This window comes from Pseudorca crassidens, chromosome 5, assembly GCF_039906515.1.
Source record: "Pseudorca crassidens isolate mPseCra1 chromosome 5, mPseCra1.hap1, whole genome shotgun sequence".
In the NCBI taxonomy this organism is placed as follows: Eukaryota; Metazoa; Chordata; class Mammalia; order Artiodactyla; family Delphinidae; genus Pseudorca; species Pseudorca crassidens.
Window position 1 is genome coordinate 58,711,124 of NC_090300.1, and position 19,967 is coordinate 58,731,090.

Below are 19,967 nucleotides of genomic sequence, written 5' to 3' on the forward strand. Positions count from 1 at the left end.
TGGTCTTTGCCTGAACTTGCTTATTTTATAAACTGGAATAAAAATGTTTGTTATCAGACATTAATTGTGGAACATTTTGAACTCCTTGGATGAAATACTTAATTTGAATTTACTCAGCCTTGCAAATTAATTCAAAAAATTGATTGACCTGCACAAATTTATTATCAACCTTCTCTCCCCCATGGTGGCTAACTTCTAGAAAAATGAAGGAAATAACTTTTCTTTGTACTTCCCTTTCAGATATTAGTGTTTCAGAGGTTGAGTAGATTAGTATCTATTACCTGATATGGATCCATTACAATCCACTGCAGTGCTGTGAGGGGAAACAAGTCACATGAAGATAGAAAGCAGATTTAGGATAACTTCAGGTCTGTAAATCTGGCCTAGATTTTAAAGTAGTGAATAATAAAAAAGACTTAGAGGATAGGGTTTGTGTGCCAGGAATGTTCTCCTCTTAAGGGAGATCCCCAGATGAAATAACTTGGGGAAAAACAATCAGTCTGAAAATTGGGTTCTTTTTTTATCCTATTTTACTCTGAGACTAGTTAGGAACAAAAGGACAAAATAAACATAGGCTTGAGGGTCCTGTAGTTCTGCCCCTCATCACTGATTAAATCACAGGAGAGTAGACAGTAGAAAACAAGGTGGTGGGAGAGACAGAGAGAGACACAGAGAGGAGAAACGTTGTGGGCTGGCAAGAGAAGTCCTCCACAAGACTTTACAGGGAAACTCAGTAGGTAAGGAACAAGCCCCAGAAAGGCTCGTTAGGGAACTCTGTGTCACCTCTGATCCTCCAATCTTGGATTGGCTTTCTTGAAGCTTTTACTCTTCATTTGGGCTTAACTCTGACAGGAGACTCAACATCCCAGTGCCCGAAGCTGTAGAGTCGAGCTACACCTTGGGCCACGCAACCCTATTGTTCTGTACCCTGTCTTCCCTCTGTAAATAGTCTATGATAGCACCATAGATGTGGTTTAAGAGATCTTAACCATCAAAATATAATTTTAAAGCAATTCTAGGTAATGCTCAGCCTGTTGCCATCTTAGAGTTGGTTTAGAAAGGAGTTTAAGTATGACGGAGGTGGCAATACAAACCTTTAGGGAAAAGATAGACTTTTCAATAAATGGGTAAAGTAAAGCAAGCCAGAGTAGGGGAAAGGATGCAGAAGTATTTTAAGAAATGTGATTCTGAAGGCTGGATGTTACCCTTTTGATTTGCCTGGAAAATGGAATGCAATGAAAATATTAAATCTATGCAATGGGATTAGTCATGGAAAGAACAGAGAGACTAGAGAATCTGTACTGCCTCTGGAAAGAATCCCTGGGGCCCGAAAAAGACTGAGGCAAAACAAGAATTTTGCTTTGTGCAACTGTTAGATCAAACAAAGAATGGAAGTATTGATTGGAGTGAGTCATTTCTGCCATTTTAATTAATTGCACATATGGGAAATTAATACTTTTTGTCAGAGGGAAGCTATTATATAAAAATGATGACTGAGTAAAAGTGATATCAAAATTTTAAACCACAATTATTTTTAAAAATTTAATTGAATAATTTTTTTTTCAGACAACTCATGGAATTTAGAGTTGTCAATTTTTTTTTTTTTTTTTTTTTTTTTCTGGTACGCAGGCCTCTCACTGTTGTGGCCTCTCCCGTTGAGGAGCACAGGCTCCGAACGCGCAGGCTCAGCGGCCATGGCTCACGGGCCCAGCCGCTCCGCGGCATGTGGGATCTTCCCGGACCGGGGCACGAACCCGTGTCCCCTGCAGCGGCAGGCGGACTCTCAACCACTGGAAGCCCGAGTTGTCAATTTTTGATCCATGGCATTCCTCTGTTGAGAAAAATTTTCTATCTAAGGAACATGGCTGATATTTAGAGTGGATGTAAGAATTGTGTATATGAAATTAAATTAAAACCAAATCTATATTTTCATTGATGATGAGTAGGGTACATATGCTATCTCAGAAAGACATAGAGGGGCTTCCCTGGTGGCACAGTGGTTGAGAGTCCGCCTGCCGATGCAGGGGACACGGGTTCGTGCCCTGGTCCGGGAAGATCCCACATTAAAAACCTGGAACCAACTTTAAATATGTCCTGCCAGTCCCTTCTGGTTTGTAGAGTTTCTGCTGAAAGATCAGCTGTTAACCTTATGGGGATTCCCTTGTGTGTTATTTGTTGTTTTTCCCTTGCTGCTTTTAATATGTTTTCTTTGTATTTAAATTTTGACAGTTTGATTAATATGTGTCTTGGAGTATTTCTCCTTGGATTTATCCTGTATGGGACTCTCTGTGCTTCCTGGACTTGATTAACTATTTCCTTTCCCATATTAGGGAAGTTTTCAACTATAATCTCTTCAAATATTTTCTCAGTCCCTTTCTTTTTCTCTTCTTCTTTTTGAACCCCTATGATTTGAATGTTGGTGCGCTTAATGTTGTCCCAGAGGTCTCTGAGACTGTCCTCAGTTCTTTTCATTCTTTTTTCTTTATTCAGCTCTGCAGTAGTTATTTCCACTATTTTATCTTCCAGGTCAATTATTAGTTCTTCTGCCTCAGTTATTCTGCTATTGATCCCATCTAGAGTATTTTTAATTTCATTTATTTTGTTGTTTATCATTTTTTGTTTCATCTTTAGTTCTTCTAGGTCCTTGTTAAATGTTTCTTGCATTTTGTCTATTCTATTTCCAAGATTTTGGATCATCTTTACTATCGTTATTCTGAATTCTTTTTCAGGTAGACTGCCTATTTCCTCTTCAATTGTTAGGTCTGGTGGGTTTTTATCTTGCTCCTTCATCTGCTGTGTGTTTTTCTGTCTTCTCATTTTGCTTATCTTACTGTGTTTGGGGGTCTCTTTTTTGCAGGCTGCAGGTTCGTAGTTCCCGTTGTTTTTGGTGTCTGTCCCCAGTGGCTAAAGTTGGTTCAGTGGCTTGTGTAGCCTTCCTGGTGGAGAGGACTAGTGCCTGTGTTCTGGTGGATGAGGTTGGGTCTTGTCTTTTTGGTGGGCAGGTCCACATCTGGTGGTGTGTTTTGGGGTGTCTGTGGACTTATTATGATTTTAGGCAGCCTCTCTGCTAATGGGTGGGGTTGTGTTCCTGTTTTGCTAGTTGTTTGGCATAGGATGTCCAGCACTGTAGCTTGCTGGTCGTTGAGTGAAGCTGGGTGCTGGTGTTGAGATGGAGATCTCTGGGAGATTTTCACCATTTGATATTATGTGGAGCTGGGAGGTCTCTTGTGGACCAGTGTCCTGAAGTTGGCTCTCCCACCTCAGAGGCACAGCACTGACTCCTGGCTGCAGCACCAAGAGCCTTTCATCCACACGGCTCAGAATAAAAGAGAGACAAAGTAGAAAGAAAGAATTAGTAGAAGTAGAAAGAAAGAAAGAAAGAAAGAAAGAAAGAAAGAAAGAAAGAAAGGAGTGAGGGAAGGAGGGAGGGAGGGAGGAAGGAAGGAAGGAGGGAAGGATGGAAAAAAGAAAGAAGATAAAATAAAATAAAGTAAGATAAAATATAATAAAGTTATTAAAATAAAAAAAAAATTATTGAGAAATAAAAAATGGACGCATAGAGCCCTAGGAAAATGGTGGAAGCAAAGCTATACAGACAAAATCTCACAGAAGCATACACATACACACTCACAAAAAGAGGAAAAGGGGAAAAAATCATAAATCTTGCTCTCAAAGTCCACCTCCTCAATTTGTGATGATTAATTGTTTAAAGGAGGGAAGGAAGGAAAGAAAGAACGAAGATAAAGTGAAATAAAGTTATTAAAATAAAAATGAATTATTAAGAAAAAAATTAAAAACAAACAAAAAATAACGTACGGATAGAACCCTCGGACAAATGGTGGAAGCAAAGCTATACAGACAAAATCTCACACAGAAGCATACACACCCACAAAAAAAGGAAAAAGGGAAAAAATCATAAATCTTGCTCTCAACGTCCACCTCCTCAATTTGGGATGATTCGTTGTGTATTCATGTATTCCACAGGTGCAGGGTACATCAAGTTGATTGTGGAGCTTTAATTTGCTGCTTCTGAGGCTGCTGGGAGAGATTTCCCTTTTTCTTCTTTGTTCTCACAGCTCCTTGGGTTCAGCTTTGGATCTGGCCACGCCTCTGCGTGTAGGTCGTAGGAGGGCATCTGTTCTTCGCTCAGACAGGACGGGGTTAAAGGAGCAGCTGATTCAGAGGCTCCGGCTCACTCAGGCCGGGGCGGGGGGCGGGGGGGGGGGGTCGGGGGGAGGGCGGGGCACGTAGTGCGGGGGGGGGGGAGGGCGGGGCACGTAGTGCGGGGGGGGAGGGCGGGGCACGTAGTGCGGGGGGGGGGAGGGCGGGGCACGTAGTGCGGGGGCGGGCCTACAGCGGCAGAGGCCAGCGTGACATTGCAACAGCGTGAGGCGTGCCGTGCGTTCTCCTGGGGTAGTTGTCCCTGGATCCCGGGAACCTGGCAGTGGTGGGCTGCACAGGCTTCCCGGAAGGGGGGTGTGGATAGTGCCCTGTGCTCGCACACAGGCTTCTTGGTGGCGGCAGCAGCAGCCTTAGCGTCTCATGCCTGTCTCTGGGGTCCGCGCTTTTAGCCGCGGCTGGCGCCCGTCTCTGGAGCTCCTTTAAGCAGCGCTCTTAATCCCGTCTCCTCGCGCATCAGGAAACAAAGAGGGAAGAAAAAGTCTCTTGCCTCTTCGGCAGGTCCAGGCTTTTCCCCGGACTCCCTCCCGGCTAGCCGTGGCGCACTAACCCCCTGCAGGCTGTGTTCACGCCGCCAACCCCAGTCCTCTCCCTGCGCTCCGACCGAAACCCGAGCCTCAGCTCCCAGCCCCGCCCGCCCCGGCGGGGGAGCAGACAAGCCTCTCGGGCTGGTAAGTGCCGGTCGGCACCGATCCTCTGTGCGGGAATCTCCCCGCTTTGCCCCCCGCACCCCTGTTACTGTGCTCTCCTCCGCGGCTCTGAAGCTTTCCCCCTCCGCTACCTGCAGTCTCCGCCCGCGAAGGGGCTTCTAATGTGTGGAATCCTTTCCTCCTTCACAGCTCCCTTGTCCCATCCCTATCCTTTTGTCTGTGTTTATTCTTTTTTCTTTTGCCCTCCCCAGGTACATGGGGGGTTTCTTGCCTTTTGGGAGGTCTGAGGTCTTTTGCCAGCGTTCAGTAGGTGTTCTGTAGGAGTTGTTCCACGTGTAGATGTATTTCTGGTGTATCTGTGGGGAGGAAGGTGATCTCCGCGTCTTACTCTTTCACCTGGCATATACTCTTAACACATGTGGGGATATGCTTTGACGAGGAAATTGAGAAATTTTTTTCTGTGGTTGTCCAATAAACATTTTTAGAATAGAATTATATCTTACCAAACTGTCCTTTAAATTTGTGGGAAAACTTTAAAAAAGACAAAACTAAACCTTTTTTAGGGACTCAACATTCTCTTAACGAGTCATTACAGATAATATAGCTATGATAAAAATGCTTTTTAAGCAACAATAACAAGCAAAGCTTGATTTAGTCCAGTGCTAGTCACTCTTCAGTGAGCGTGAGCGCAGTAGAGGAATGTTGCTACACAGATTTCTGGGCTCCATCCCCAAAGGTTCCCATTTGGGAGGACATGGGTGGAGACTAAGCATTTACATTTCATGTTTCGAATAAGCTCCTGGGTGCCATTGATGCTGCTGAACTGTGAACCACGTTTTGAGTAGCATTCATTTAGGGATAACCTAAGAAGCATAGTGTGTGCTAACAATTTAAATTATGTTTTTCAGAAAAATAATTTCAACTGTTCCAGAAGAGGTCAGTGCCCAGAAACAAATATCAGTTCTGTACAGATGCAAGATGATGCCAATTACTTCATCAACCATCTTGGAGTTCCCACCGTGAGGTTTACTTATGAGGACATCAAAGCATTAGAGGTGAGTGTTTCCAAAAATGCAAAACACACACAATATATATAACAGACATGCAGAATTTTATTTTATCCTGGCTTTTTTGTCTTTCTTACCCAATAGGTAACTATAAGAAGCTGCTTCATTTAGAAAGTTATTCTTGCTGTTCAGAGGCTTTGTAAGAATATTTGAAAACATCAGCTCTTTTCAATAGTGTTGAATTCAATTTAAAAAGATTTATACAGTCACTCACATTTTCAGTGTGCTTCGCAGCAAGAAATGTGCAGTTGTTGGATTAACATCAAAACGTAATTGTAATCTTCAGAATTCACAGAAACAGATGACATGTGCAATAGATTATCCTCTTCTTGCCCAAGGGAAAGTGCATTTCATGTGCTGTATGTTAATGTGAGTCTTGTGGATTAGCCTCCCAAAGTTTGTCAATAGTTTGCTTGCCTAAAAAGATGCTACTTTTTTTGTGTGTGAGGATACGAAGTTTTTTCCCAAAGAATATCACAGAGACCTGATTCACCTTAAGTATGTTCATTTTTCTGTTGGACATTAAGCCTTTTAATCTTTCTCAGAGTTATGTCACAGGAAACTGTTTCTCTGTAGATCCAAACCTGCTGAAAGACTTTTCCTTCTTTTACAAATTGTTCATGCATTATTGGGAGCTATTTGAAAGCCTCTGGGGTGGCCTTCTTGATGTAACTATTTCATTAACAAAATAGTGGCTGGAAAATAGACTAAAACCTTCTTTGTTTTTCAAATTATAAACGTTCCTGGGAAGTTGTGTTTAAATTATATTTTTATCAACGTCAGATATGCAATATCTTAATGTCTGATAGCTTTTAGCAAAAGTGACCTTTAGGTTTCTCTGCAGCCCTCTACCCTCACCCCTTACTCCCTCAGTAGACACAAATGATCACTAACAACTTAAATTCACAGATGGAGAAACTCTGGTGACTCCTATTGTAATGAGATGAATTCTTGGGTAATGCAAAAGTAATCACTGTGATTTATCAATTTTTTAAAATTGAATTTTCATATGCTATTGCTGTTTGAAAACGGGGTACATGTATAGAGGTATCTTTCCTCTTACCAAAACCACTACATATAATGAAACTGATGTATTAAGAAATTAACTCACTTTTAATTTTCCTGCTTGATATCTTCTAACATCTTTTTATCATCCCCACCCCATCCCAGCCAATCCAGCTCCTGTCATGTTAACACATTGAATGAAAGCTTTTATCCAATACATGTTTAATTCATTTTGGTTGAGTTTAAGCCAAGAATTTAGAGAGGCAATGTAGTATAGCCTTATGTATGGCACTAGACTTGACTCTGAACTCAAGTACTAGACAAATGATTTAACTTCTTTCAGAATTGGTTTATAGATGAGGGGAACTTGGTATACTTATGGAATCTAGAGAGCCATGGTAAGGATTAAATGAGATTATGCATGTAAAGGGCTTGGCTAACTTTAAGCATATAATAAGACCTCCAGTAACTATAGGTATCATCACAATTATTATTATCTGATTTACATATTAGGGAGAATTTCTAAACTTTTTCAATAAGAAGACATTAGTGGGAGGGAGGAGCTTGTGAATCGTTAAGAAAAACAAGCTTCTAAGGCTGAAGAGGCGGGATTTGATGAGGATCAGCTGGAAGATCTGAGGTGTTAATGGGAGAAGATTTGGAAACAGGTCCCAGTGATTTTCTCAGAAGGTACTATTATAATGTGAAACACCTCAGGCTAAAGTTTATTGGCTAGAGCTGGCTTAGTCTGAAGAAGCTAATCAGTTTTTCAAATTACACACAGAATGTCTAACTCCCATCAAAATCATTTTTATTTTCTACTGTATTTGTCTCAAAAAAAAGCAATTAAAAGAGAATCTTCTATGCTTTATAACTAATGACCTTGTTTATATTGCTTTAGTGTGGAAAATTTTTTTAATGGATTTGTCCCTTACAAAATATGAATGCTTGAGATGAGATAATTTTGTACGGTAAATTCTCCAAAGAACAGATAATGATCTTTGCTTTCTGCGTTAACCTATAATAGATATCTGTATACAGTTATTAAGAGGAATTATAAATATTGAAAGTCTTTACCCATGATATAAAGGATATTTATCCTATGTCAATTAGTAAAAGCCGATAAGGAAGTTAGAGCTTTTCCCATGCAATTAAATTTAAAATATATGTTATATTTTTGTATTGCATAATATACTATATGTATAGTATGTAATATCTACCACTTATTGAGTGCTTGCTTTGCTAAAATTTTTATATTAGCAAATATTTTATATTACCTCATCTCATTCAATGTTTATGATATCCCTATGAGTCACCTTTTATTATTAACACTTTTTTTTTCTGAGGATGAAATGGAGCTTAAAATCAAGTAGCTGATCCAAGGTCATAAAGCTAATAAATGGCCAAGATAGAAGTTGACCTTAGATCTCTTTAACAGTAAGCCCATGTTCTCAACTATTAAACTAAAGCTTGTAAATTGGAAGCCCCAGGGTCAGATCCAGTCCACAAATACCTTTTGTTTGTTCTGCGCTTTATTGAAAACTTGAATTTTTGGAGAAATGGATTCCTTTTTTTCCATGGAAACAATTGGCTAAATTGTGCATTATGATTACAGTATTAAAGAATATTTCTTCAATATCTCTTTCTATCAAAAATTGGGAAATGAATGATTGATCAACCTAAAGGGCCACATGTTTCACCAGACTTGTATCACCTCTATTACCTGTTTGGCCCCTGTAGGAAGTGAGTTCATTATCTTTGCACTAATTTTGAGTAAAAAAGTTAAAGTCGATAATTTTGTAGTCCTTTCACTTTAAAAATTGTATATGCACTCTAAGTGTGCTAATTTATACTCATTTTTGAAGAAACTATCCATTTAAAATTTATTTAGATGATTATAATGCAAGCCTTAGAATTTCTGACAGTTTTTTTAATCCAGCAAGATTGATTATAAGTATTTTATACTCAATTTCAAAAATAATGATAATAAGAGAAAAATTACCTGTAGGAAAGTAGATTAGTGCCGTAGACACCACTTTTTATGGACATATGGGACATTATTAGTTCTAAAATTATTGTTTGATGAAATATGACATTTTATAATATCTATTCCCAATATTTCATACTATCCACATTCCCACCAGCAATTTCTCCCTGTAGTTTCTCTGGATGCCTGTATATTGCATAGATTGCTTGAGGCACCTTTCATCTTTAGCTTTTTTGGCATCTATACTCTAATTTTTCAATAATTAAATTTCACAAATGGAAAGCAATCTATGGGTTTGCCAAATGTTAGAATTATTCCTTCTCATAAGATATCACCTTGTTAATTGAAACGTCTCTAGTTGTAAACTTCATTTAAATAAGGTTTTCAATTTGTAAACATTGTTGCACCTGTTAGGAGAAGCATTCTGCACAGATTAAATACAATGCAGAGATTGCTGAAAAGGAAATGAAAAGACAGATGCTTTCTGATTAAGAGTGCAATATTTATGACAAGCTGGTGGTCCAATGCACATTTCTTCTGTCACTTAACAGCTGTTTCACATAACTTTTGTTCCAGATCAGTATATTTACTCTATATAGGGCATGTCAGAGGGTCGGGCTTTCTTAGTATACCAAAAGATCAATCCTTGCCCTAGTAAACTTTATATTACAGTTTGAAGCTCTGATTCTTCACTCTGTTTAACCTTATATTTTTTGCTCTTCTGCTTTAAAAATTCCTTTTTAAACCCAATTTACCTCTATAATGGAGCATTTAACATTTAAATGATAATGAGATAAAAGGGTATGATAGCTTTTATATAGCAGGGGTCTTTGCATAATTGTTTTAATGTCCTTTGGTAATGCAGAAAACGAAAACCAAGTAGCCTAGGTATTTTGAAACTCTTATTAATTCTTTTTAAGTTAGATGAGTTTGATATCAATCTGATTCTTAAACTGATAGCAGCATGAGAGTGTGTGTTTGAACTTTAAGGTAATTTTATGGGATAAAAATGATAATTTGTGCAGATGCAATACACACAAATACATTTTGGAGCAAAGTAACTCATAGTTTACATGTTGATTCTTTGTTTTATTCTACTAAGTTGAAGAAAAACTTATCTTACTTAAATTAGAGGTCATTCTGTCATTACATTTTCTGTTGGGAAATTAGTCACTGTCATTGTTATGTTAACAGATAATAAGAATTCAAAAGTCAATTAATATCTCTTGACTTGAGACCAAGTAGTTTGTGTAACTATACATAAGCTGTACTGATGTTTTGTAGTATATGATAGAATTTGTTTTATACTGATAGCTATGCAACTAATTAATGTCACTTAGAAATGAGATTTTACCTCTTCTACTTCAAAATGTGCCAGCTGGAAACGCGGTGGAGAGGGGGTCTTCAGTGTTCTCTCTAGCTCATTCCTTTTCTTTGTAAGTTATTTTAGGAAAAGGAAAATGTCAGAACAAAATATATGGTATGGTTATTTTCAGATCAGACCTGCTTCATTTAGAGTAAAGGTTTTCAAACATTTTGTTCTAAAAACCCATTTGCACTCTTCGAGTACTGAGCACTCCAAAGAAAAGAGCTTTTTGTTTATGTGAGTAATATGTGCAAATATTTACCATATTAGAAGTTGAAACTGAAGAAATATATATAGTATTTATTAATTCTTTAAAAATATCAGTAATATACTTGTTATAAATTAATATAAATAACTTATTTTTATAAAATATAATTACATTTCCCAAGACAAGAAAACATAAATGAGAAGAGTGCACTGTTTTACATTTTGCCAGTCTCTTTAATGTGACTTAATACTTGGTAGCTGGGTTCTCATATCTGTTTCTGCATTTAATCTGTTGTAACATGTTGTTTTGGTGGAAATATATGAATGAAATATGGTCTAATAGTCTATTCATATAATGACAGACATTTTTCTTTGATACTATACTGAAATGGCAAGTATTAGTTTCCTAAAGGTTAGTTCCAGTATGGAATCTGAAACCCTATTAATGGACTTTCTGTACCCTATACACTTATGAATGTAGAAAATGAGAGTGAAAAAGCCGTGTAATATTACTATCATTATGAAAATAGATTTGGTCTCAGGGACACTTGCAGGTCTCTGGACCACATTTGAAGAAATACTGATTTGGGGAAATGGCCTTCGTTAAACTGTTCTACAGTAGGCCCCTCCGTATCCACATGCAGAACCTGCAGGTATGGAGGGCCAAACTCTACTACGTCATTTTATGTAAGGGACTTGAACATCCATGAATTTTGGTATCCATGGGGGTGTCCACGTATACTGAGGGATTACTGTGCTTTATCCTTTATAATATCTGACTAGCTGTTTAACTTTGCCGTTACAAGGATTTTTGTTTTAATTTATTTATTTTATTTGTTTATTTTTGGATGCGTTGGGTCTTCCTTGCCACGTTTGGGCTTTCTCTAGTTGTGGTGAGTGGGGGCCACCCTTCACTGCGATGCACGGGCTTCTCACTGCAGTGGCTTCTCTTGTTGTGGCGCATGGGCTCCAGGCACACGGGCTTCAGTAGTTGTGGCTCGTGGGCTCTAGAGTGCAGGCTCAGTAGTTGTGGCGCACGGGCTTAGGTGCTCCGCGGCATGTGGGATCTTCCTGGACCAGGGCTTGAACCCGTGTCCCCTGCATTGGCAGGCGGATTCTTAACCACTGGGCCACCAGGGAAGTCCCTGTTACAAGGATTTTGAACTGTGATTCTATATAACCTGTGTTTACCTTTTTTGGTCATCTTTGAGTATTACCATCTCATTCACCTGGCAAACAGCATGAAGTAGGGAATATAACACTCTCATAAACTGTGACCCTACAAAGGATTCTGTTCCTTGGAATCCTTCTTTTGGAAGGGAAGGTTAAACCCCAATCAACAAATCAACCGTTATAGAGCAGACTTGAAAAGCTTTGATTGTACAGTATATGAAATGCCTGTCACAGAGGGAGTGCTGCTAAAGTTGCAGTATGCTTCCAAGAGCCTGAGGAGTAAACACAAGAAATTGAAATATGAGACAAATATTGAAAAGACAAAGAATGGAGACACTCTTAAGACTCAGTTGGATAATTCAAAGATCATATTTCAAATTGCCTCATATTTTGAAATGGCTGGAAGGAGGACAGATTCCTCTAGCAATTATCCTTGCTTGGACTTCTAAATAAGAATATTTATTCTGAATGCCTACAGTGATTGGATCAAAATATATAGCATACGCACTGTATTTTAACTCTAACGCTCTTTTCAGGGATGATCTTGTGATCATGCCTGTTATGAGGGGACTTGTTTTATAATGAAGTTTTTGATAATTTCAATAACACTACTTGCAATAGGTTTAATGATAGACCAAGTTGTAAATTTGGCAAAATTTAAGTTAAGAATATAAGGCAATTCCAGATGTGATTTATTCAGATATTGGTTCATTCTAACACATTCATTAATTTAGCCAGCAGTTAGTTATTAAGCATTGGTTGTAATCCAGCACTCTGTTAGAAATACAAAGATGAATCCAAAAATGCCCTCTTTTCCCTACAGTGGCCACAGTCTAGATTGGGACTCAGACATATAAACAACCAAATAAGTCAGTAGAGTAGACATTGTCTTAAATGACTTCCACTTAACCAATTTGTGGGATTCATTGACTATTTTCATTCCCTTAAAACATAATGATTAATACTTAAGGCTTGAAGCTCATTGTAATGAGATCCTGCCTGAATTTTTGCACTCTCAGTTCTCTCTGTTTCAATGGTACATTTGCCTGGAGTCAGCTCTATTTTCAGACCTGTATATGCCCTTTGTGTTTGTTTTTAGTAACTAGGTAATTTAATTGTTACATAAAATTATGAATCATGAGTATGAAAAAAATGACTTCTTAGAAACCTGTAGCTATAACACTTTAAAAGGTGAGTTGCTAATAAAGAATTGATATGAAATGGTCCAGGCAACTCTCAAAGTTGGGGAAAATTGTAGTCATCTAAACACATTCTGCACTCAGCATACTTCAAAAATGTCTTTAATAATTTACTTTAAATAAAAGGCAGCATGAAATGTAGATAATATATGACAAGAAAGAAATCATAGAACTTTATTCAACAGATCAGTATTCAGAGAAAAGGCCTTCGCTTTACATGAAAATATTGGCCAATAAACGTGCATGCACAGGTTTTCAATTAACATGTAATATTTTACATGTGTAGTGTTTTGGTTTGTTTTACTGGTTACTTATTTGAATCAGCTTCTAGATATTAACCTTCCAATCAGTGGGACAAATCATATTGGCTAAGAGGGCTCTTATGTAGAGTGAAATGACGTCAATAGATAGAGTATCAAGTAATCATTATCAAGGAAAATCATGTTTAACAAATACTCATGTAACATTTGTGGTACACATTGTTTTGTTCTAAATCCTTTAAACTTATTCATTTAATTTAATCCTTGTACTTATAACTAACACTTATAAGGAAGGTACCAGTATTACTACTTTCATTAAAGATGAAACTGAGGCACAAAGTGGTCAAGTAACTTGGCCAACATCACACATCTGTCAAGTGATGGAATTAGGATTCAAACCTGGCACTCCTAGCAACAGATTTCTGGGCTATTTTCCCTATTCTTACACTATTTCTCAAGGTTTTTGAGATAAAATGAATTAGTTCTAAAATGCTTTCCATCTCCCACTGCATTCAGAATGCAGTGGAATGCTATGGTACTTAATTCCTATTTTTCATAGTTTCCTTTGCAAAGGTTCTAAACATTTCAGCTTTGATGACTCTCAAAGTTAGGTAACAACTGGAAGTGGGTAATATTTCTTAACTGAATTTAAAATGAGCCATAATTTATATGTAATGACAAAACTGATATTAATGTTCACTTATAGTAGTTTATATATTCTTTTACAAAACAGAGACTAAAATTAGATTCTAAGCTATCCAAAGTTTACATTTCAAACAAATATAGGTAAATGGATTAAAAAGCATTAGAGGAAAAATCTGATAACACCGAACTACTCTAAACCTGAGTATTTAGTTTCCTAAATTTTAAAAATAAAAATTGAAAATGATTTTGCTCATCTGTTTTTTCCTTTGTAATATGATATTTTAACTGTCCATTTAATGTGAAGGCCAGTAGCTTTAATATGTTGTAATTTTTCCATCCCCTGTTTCCTAAATTTATTTCCAAGGTAATTTTGGAAGATGAGGGTGTCTCTCCTAATTTCAATGATAATGCCACATTTCTTTAAGTAGAATATTTTGACATCTAAAACTATTTTTGAGACTAATTAGATGAATTTTTTCAATGAATAATTAAAATGTTAAGAGCAGTATTGGTACCCATGTGCTCTAACTATAAACTTCAGAAGGAAATGGCCTATCTAGAGCTCACATAGCTGTGGATGGTGACTATGGCCATGAATGAATTTCCTTCTCCGTTCTCTCCACAACTTCTTCATACTATTTTATTTGCATCTGGAATTGCAGGTCTTCTCTATCTGTTTCACAGCTTAAAGTGTTTCACACAGAAGGTTACAGTTTTGTTTTTTAAATAAGCAAATGTTTCTATAGAAACTACAAGGAAGGATACAACAGTGGCCTTGAAGTCTCATAAATGTTAAAATATAAAAACATGCATTGAAGCCAATGCCACTTAGCTTATACAGCTTGCTATTGCTTCCTCATGATAGTGCTGGCTTTCATGTTAGTCTCAAGAGAGCTTTCAGTTGTCTTCAGTCTCCTTTCATGATGCTTCTGTCCCTGTGATTGTAAATGAATGGAAAGAATTCTTAAAGAGAACAAAGTATTTATCAGTATTCTCATTGCTACAGTCTCTTGTCAATAGCTTTAGCATTGAAGTTATTCTGACCCAATTTTCTCATATCAGTGAAGAACATTTTAAATCTAAATAGTGTAGTGTTTCTGTGGTACTAATAACTGGGCAAAAGTAGGAAAAATAAACAGTAACTTTCTGCACATGGTCGTTTTCAGTTTTTCTTTAAATTAGTATCTTGTCACTTTATTTTTATTTACTGGTAATTCTTATCAGAACATTAGAAATTTTACACATACTCCATGTTTAGAGATAACTTCTAATGTATGACTCAGATATACACACACACACACACACACACACACACACATATACGTGTATGTATATATATGAAAGTTGAATTAAAAAAAATTCGTGTTAATATTGCTGAGATCTTGTCTTTGAAACAATAAAATTAGATTAGGACATGGATCATGGCAGAACATTAAGGTTAAATTCAGGGCACATCTTCATGTAGCGGCCATACGGCCCAGGTTAGGAATGGTTGCTCCATTGACAGTCACTGGTTTTCAGACTCCCACCAGTTCAGGGGTGACTTTGGATAATCAAAGTGGTCACAGTGAAATCAGAGGCCTCTTTGGTGAGAGTATGGTCCTTCAGTGTGGTGGGTCCAGAGATGTGCCTGGCCCGACTCTCTCTGATGGACTGATGGAAAAGAAGCACTCATAGATTCACTGACTTTTAGAGCAACACTCTTCATTGAACCTAGGTGGTTTAATCCATTCCTCTGTAGTACAAGGAGATAGAAACTTAGTGGGATATGGTACTTGACTGAAGGAGTTAAGAGGAAGTACAGACTTAATTCTCCCTATACCTGGCCGGTTGCTTCTATCTACAGCTCCTCCCTCTCTTCTAAACTCCTGTTCTGTATGTTCTATTCATTCTCTCACCTCTTTTCTCAACTTCTCTCTCCTTTTTAGTCTGGCTTCTTCCACCTTTTCCTACACATATGGTCTTTCTCTTCATATCCTTTCCTTCTTTTTTCATCCCTTGCCTTTTTCTATATAATCTTCTACTTCCACTCTTTTTGTCCCCGTCCCCATTTTCTTTATTTTTAATTTTTTAGTTGACTCTGAAATTTAGTCTGTTTCAATTGACTTGATGTCTTTAATTTGCTTAAAGGCGAAGCCATATCCTGGTTTTCCCTTAACACTATGAGGCAGTAGTATAAACAGAGGCCATTATACCATATGGCTAAACACTAAATACTTAAATGTTATAACTCAAACTAAAAAAAACTCTTAAATAAAAATGCTCTTTCCTTGTGATCTGACAAATACATGTTTAAAGTTATGAGGAAGGAAGGTTTGAATTTAATGTTCTTAGACTCCTGAGAATCCTGTGGCAAAATGTGATGACTGAGGAAGAATTGGTCCCCAGCCCCTGACCCTTGATCCTTGGTCTACACTTTTAAGCACAATCCGTAGCCACCATAAACATCTGTTCCTCACTTACTCCCTGGGCCTATGGTCATGCACTGGAAGCACAGTCTTCCCTGAAGGTAATGGACCTGAAGAAGAGGGCTGCCCAATCACTGGAAGCAGATCTGGGGCCATCTGAGCAGGGAATTCTGAGATTCTAGAGCTCAGGGTAGCTAGAATTTGATCTAGAAAGGAAGTCATAGACCCTGAGTGGACACATCTGCCTGTGTTGATTTAAGATCTAAAGACCTTGGAAATGAAAATGACTAAAGTCTAGATCCTAAACTTTAGGTATGCCAAACTGTAGAAAGTCCTGGTGTAGGACAGATAAGTATTCTAGAACAAACCTGCTCAAATGCCTTCAGTCTGTAATCTAATAATAAGAGTCCTTAAGAAAACTTAAGATTGAAGCAGTTGTTATAGGATCTTTGGCAGTATCAGCTAGGTGTTCGCCTAACCTGGGTTCTAAAAGGTGTCGCTATTCAATGGGTGTGACCTTGAGGCTATGAGGTACCCACTACAGCAAATTATTTCCATGGTATGGTTGAAAATATGTTCCAAACTTTCAAGCTTAAAGGGCATAAAAAGAAGTAAAAAGTTGTCAGAATGAAGAGTCTTCAGTTAAGGAAACAGTGTCTGGGAGGTATGTTTTAAAGCAAGAGTTAATTTAAGAACATTTTTTGAACAAAGGAATACATGATAGAACCTTGAACAAACTGAGCAAATTTCAAGTGCTAACTCTCTGCCATCTATTCCATTTTAAAGATTATGACCATGTACTACTGTGAGAAGTTTGTAAAACTGTGTGTGTGTTATGAGCCCCAAATGGTGTGTATATGCATACCAACATATTTTGAGCAGTATTTTGAGCAAAAGTATATTTGGATATTTTTTGACAGAGGATCATTAGAATTTCTGTGTTTGATTCTTAGTGAGACAAATATAAATTCTGAACTAAAACACAAGTCAGAAAACTGGAAAGAAAGTAGAGAATGTTGGTTAAGAATTTAGTCAGAATTAATTCAGTTTTCTTATATTTTCTTAGTAGCCACAGTTCTTTTGGTTATATCTTGCAAAGAGAATACTGCTGTGTAGCATAATATAAATAAAATATTATACCAGAAAGCAAAATAATTCTACTCTTTGCTTGAAACATCGTTATTCGTAATATTACATTTGTAGATGGAAACTTTTTTTAATTAATATTTTGATCATGGTTACTATGTGCTTACAAACCTTAATTCCTCTCCATCTTTTATTTCTTCTTTCCTATCTTTAATCAAATGTTGATCATACTGTGTATGTATTGTTCTCATTTATTTAAGATAACAATATAGTTTCTCATATTGTTTTAAAAAATAATAATCCATTGGAGGGAACACTCCCAAATTCATTCTCTGAGGCCACCATTACCCTCATGGCAAAACCAGACAAAGACATTACAAAAAAAGAAAATTACAGGCCAATATCTCTGATGGATGTAGATGTAAAAATCCTCAACCAAATATTAGCAAACCAAATTCAGTAATACATAAAAAGGATCATAAAACCTAATAATCTGTAATATAATTGTACTATAATTAATGCAACTATTCACCTATTGGATAAGTTTGCCCGCATTGTTTTGTTATTATAGGTAATCTTTTGTGGAACATTTTTTAAAATTTTTATTTATTTATTTATTTTTGCGGTACGTGGGCCTCTCACTGTTGTGGCCTCTCCCATTGCGGAGCACAGGCTCTGGACGCGCAGGCTCAGCGGCCATGGCTCACGGGCCCAGCCGATTTTGTGGAACATTTTTAAACTTGATATTTGTTTCTCTTTCTAGTTCTTCTGGGATATATTTCCAGGCATAAAGTTTGGGTCAAAGTATTAATATTTTAAACCCCATATTGAAAAGACCTTACTGAATGGTGATACATTTTAAAACCTTTATGGAAGAGCACTAGCATGTTTCTTTTTTTTTTTTTTTTGTGCGGTACACGGGCCTCTCACTGTTGTGGCCTCTGCCATTGCGGAGCACAGGCTCCGACGCGCAGGCCCAGCAGCCATGGCTCACGGGCCCAGCCGCTCCGCGGCATGTGGGATCTTCCCGGACCGCGGCACGAACCCGTGTCCCCTGCATCGGCAGGCGGACTCTCAACCACTGCACCACCAGGGAAGCCCTAGCATGTTTTTTAATCTCACTCTTGCTAATAGTGTGCATTGAAAGAAATCTTTACAGTCTGCTGGGTAAATTTGGTATCCCATTGTTTTAATTGATTTCTCTTATATTAACTTATTCATATATAGTATATGAATATAATTCATATATTAATTTACTAAGTTATGAAAATATTTTGTAAGGATATCCAATGTAGAGTCTGTGTTTGGAAGTGAATATGTTGGCATAGATCAAGATAATTAAATCCCCTTCCTGATACAAAAATAGAAATAATGTGGCACAGATGTTAATTGCAGGATCTACCCTAAGACCTGATAAATTTGTAATTAATTTAATAATCAGTCCCACGATGATATTTTTAAAGGAGTCTGTGTTTAAGTTTGCCAAGGCATGAATCTTTCTGCAAATCAACATAGTCACCTTTTGAAGGCTGAGCTTCAAGAAGCTTTAAAACATCTGAATTGTTGAAGCTAGAAAATAGAAAATGCGTGACAACTAGGTTGACAGGTATCAGATTGCCTTATGAAAGTCCCAATATATTGTTCCAAACTACTGCAAGGAAGTAGTATATCCAATTCCTTCAACAAGGTCATAGTAGTTGCTAAGAGGGTGGGAGAGAGGGGACAGTGAAAAGAAATGGAGTTAAACATGTACATAAATCAGAGTTTAATGATTCCAAGGTCATAATTTTAAACTTATAGGTATTTGCTTTTAGTACTGAACAAAAGTATATGTGTGTGCTTAGGGATGGGGAGGGGGGTGCAGGTTGTTAAGAGGCTGAGAGCATGATTAATGTCCCTGTCTAGTGGGCACGCCACCCCTTCAAAATAGCTGGTGCTGTTACTACACTATGATTAACCTGTAAGGCAACAGAAAAATAGACCTGCACCACATTGCACTCTATTATTCCCTGATGTCATTTTTTAAGGAAGTGCCGTAGGAAAAGTGACACTTCATCATGGGTGGATGGGTGGGTGGGAAAGGGTTAGTGTGGGAGATGGAAGAAGGTATAGTTTTCTGAATCTCGATGCTATTCATGATGTCTCTATTTTGTCTGTTTTATTATTGGATTTTGTCTCTCTTTTCATATATCATATTGAAGCATTTCTCTGAAAATGAGGAGTGGGCTTTAGCTTATTTTAAACAGAAGATATAATTCTGATGCTAAAAGAAATACCATATTTGTAGGCCTAGTAGCTTCCTAGAAAACATGTGTTAGACTTGTTTATGTTTGTGAAAAATATTTCAGAGAAAGGAAATAATGGAAAGGAACAAATGTATGATGGTATCAGGAAAGGAATTTAAGCCTTCACTTCCTTAAAAATATTAAGCATCATCATCAATTTAGTTTAATTGAGCACAAACTATGTGCAGAACACTCTGCTATGCATTAAGAACAGATAAAGCTATGATACAATCCGTGGTGCTCAAGGGATTCATATCTCTTTAGAGCATCCAGGCATGAGCATAAACAAATAAATGGCAATAAAAAGAAGCCAAGGCTCAGTGCCAAGTGATTTCTGTAGATAGAAAGGATATCTGAGCCATAGCAAACAGAGTGATTCATTTAAATTTTTCATTATTTTTATTTTCTTAGAATTTACATACATATTTAAAAACTTTTAACATTACCATA

The 19,967-nt window shown here is 37.4% G+C and overlaps 1 protein-coding gene across 1 annotated transcript in view; it reads left to right on the plus strand.

Moving 5' to 3' along the window:
• NAALADL2 (N-acetylated alpha-linked acidic dipeptidase like 2) overlaps positions 1-19,967 on the plus strand; it is a 913,415-nt gene that overhangs the window by 636,020 nt on the left and 257,428 nt on the right. The window contains exon 10 of the mRNA XM_067738075.1: positions 5,738-5,884. Within this exon, the coding sequence (XP_067594176.1) occupies positions 5,738-5,884 (147 nt within the window). The remainder of the gene's footprint in view (positions 1-5,737; positions 5,885-19,967) is intronic.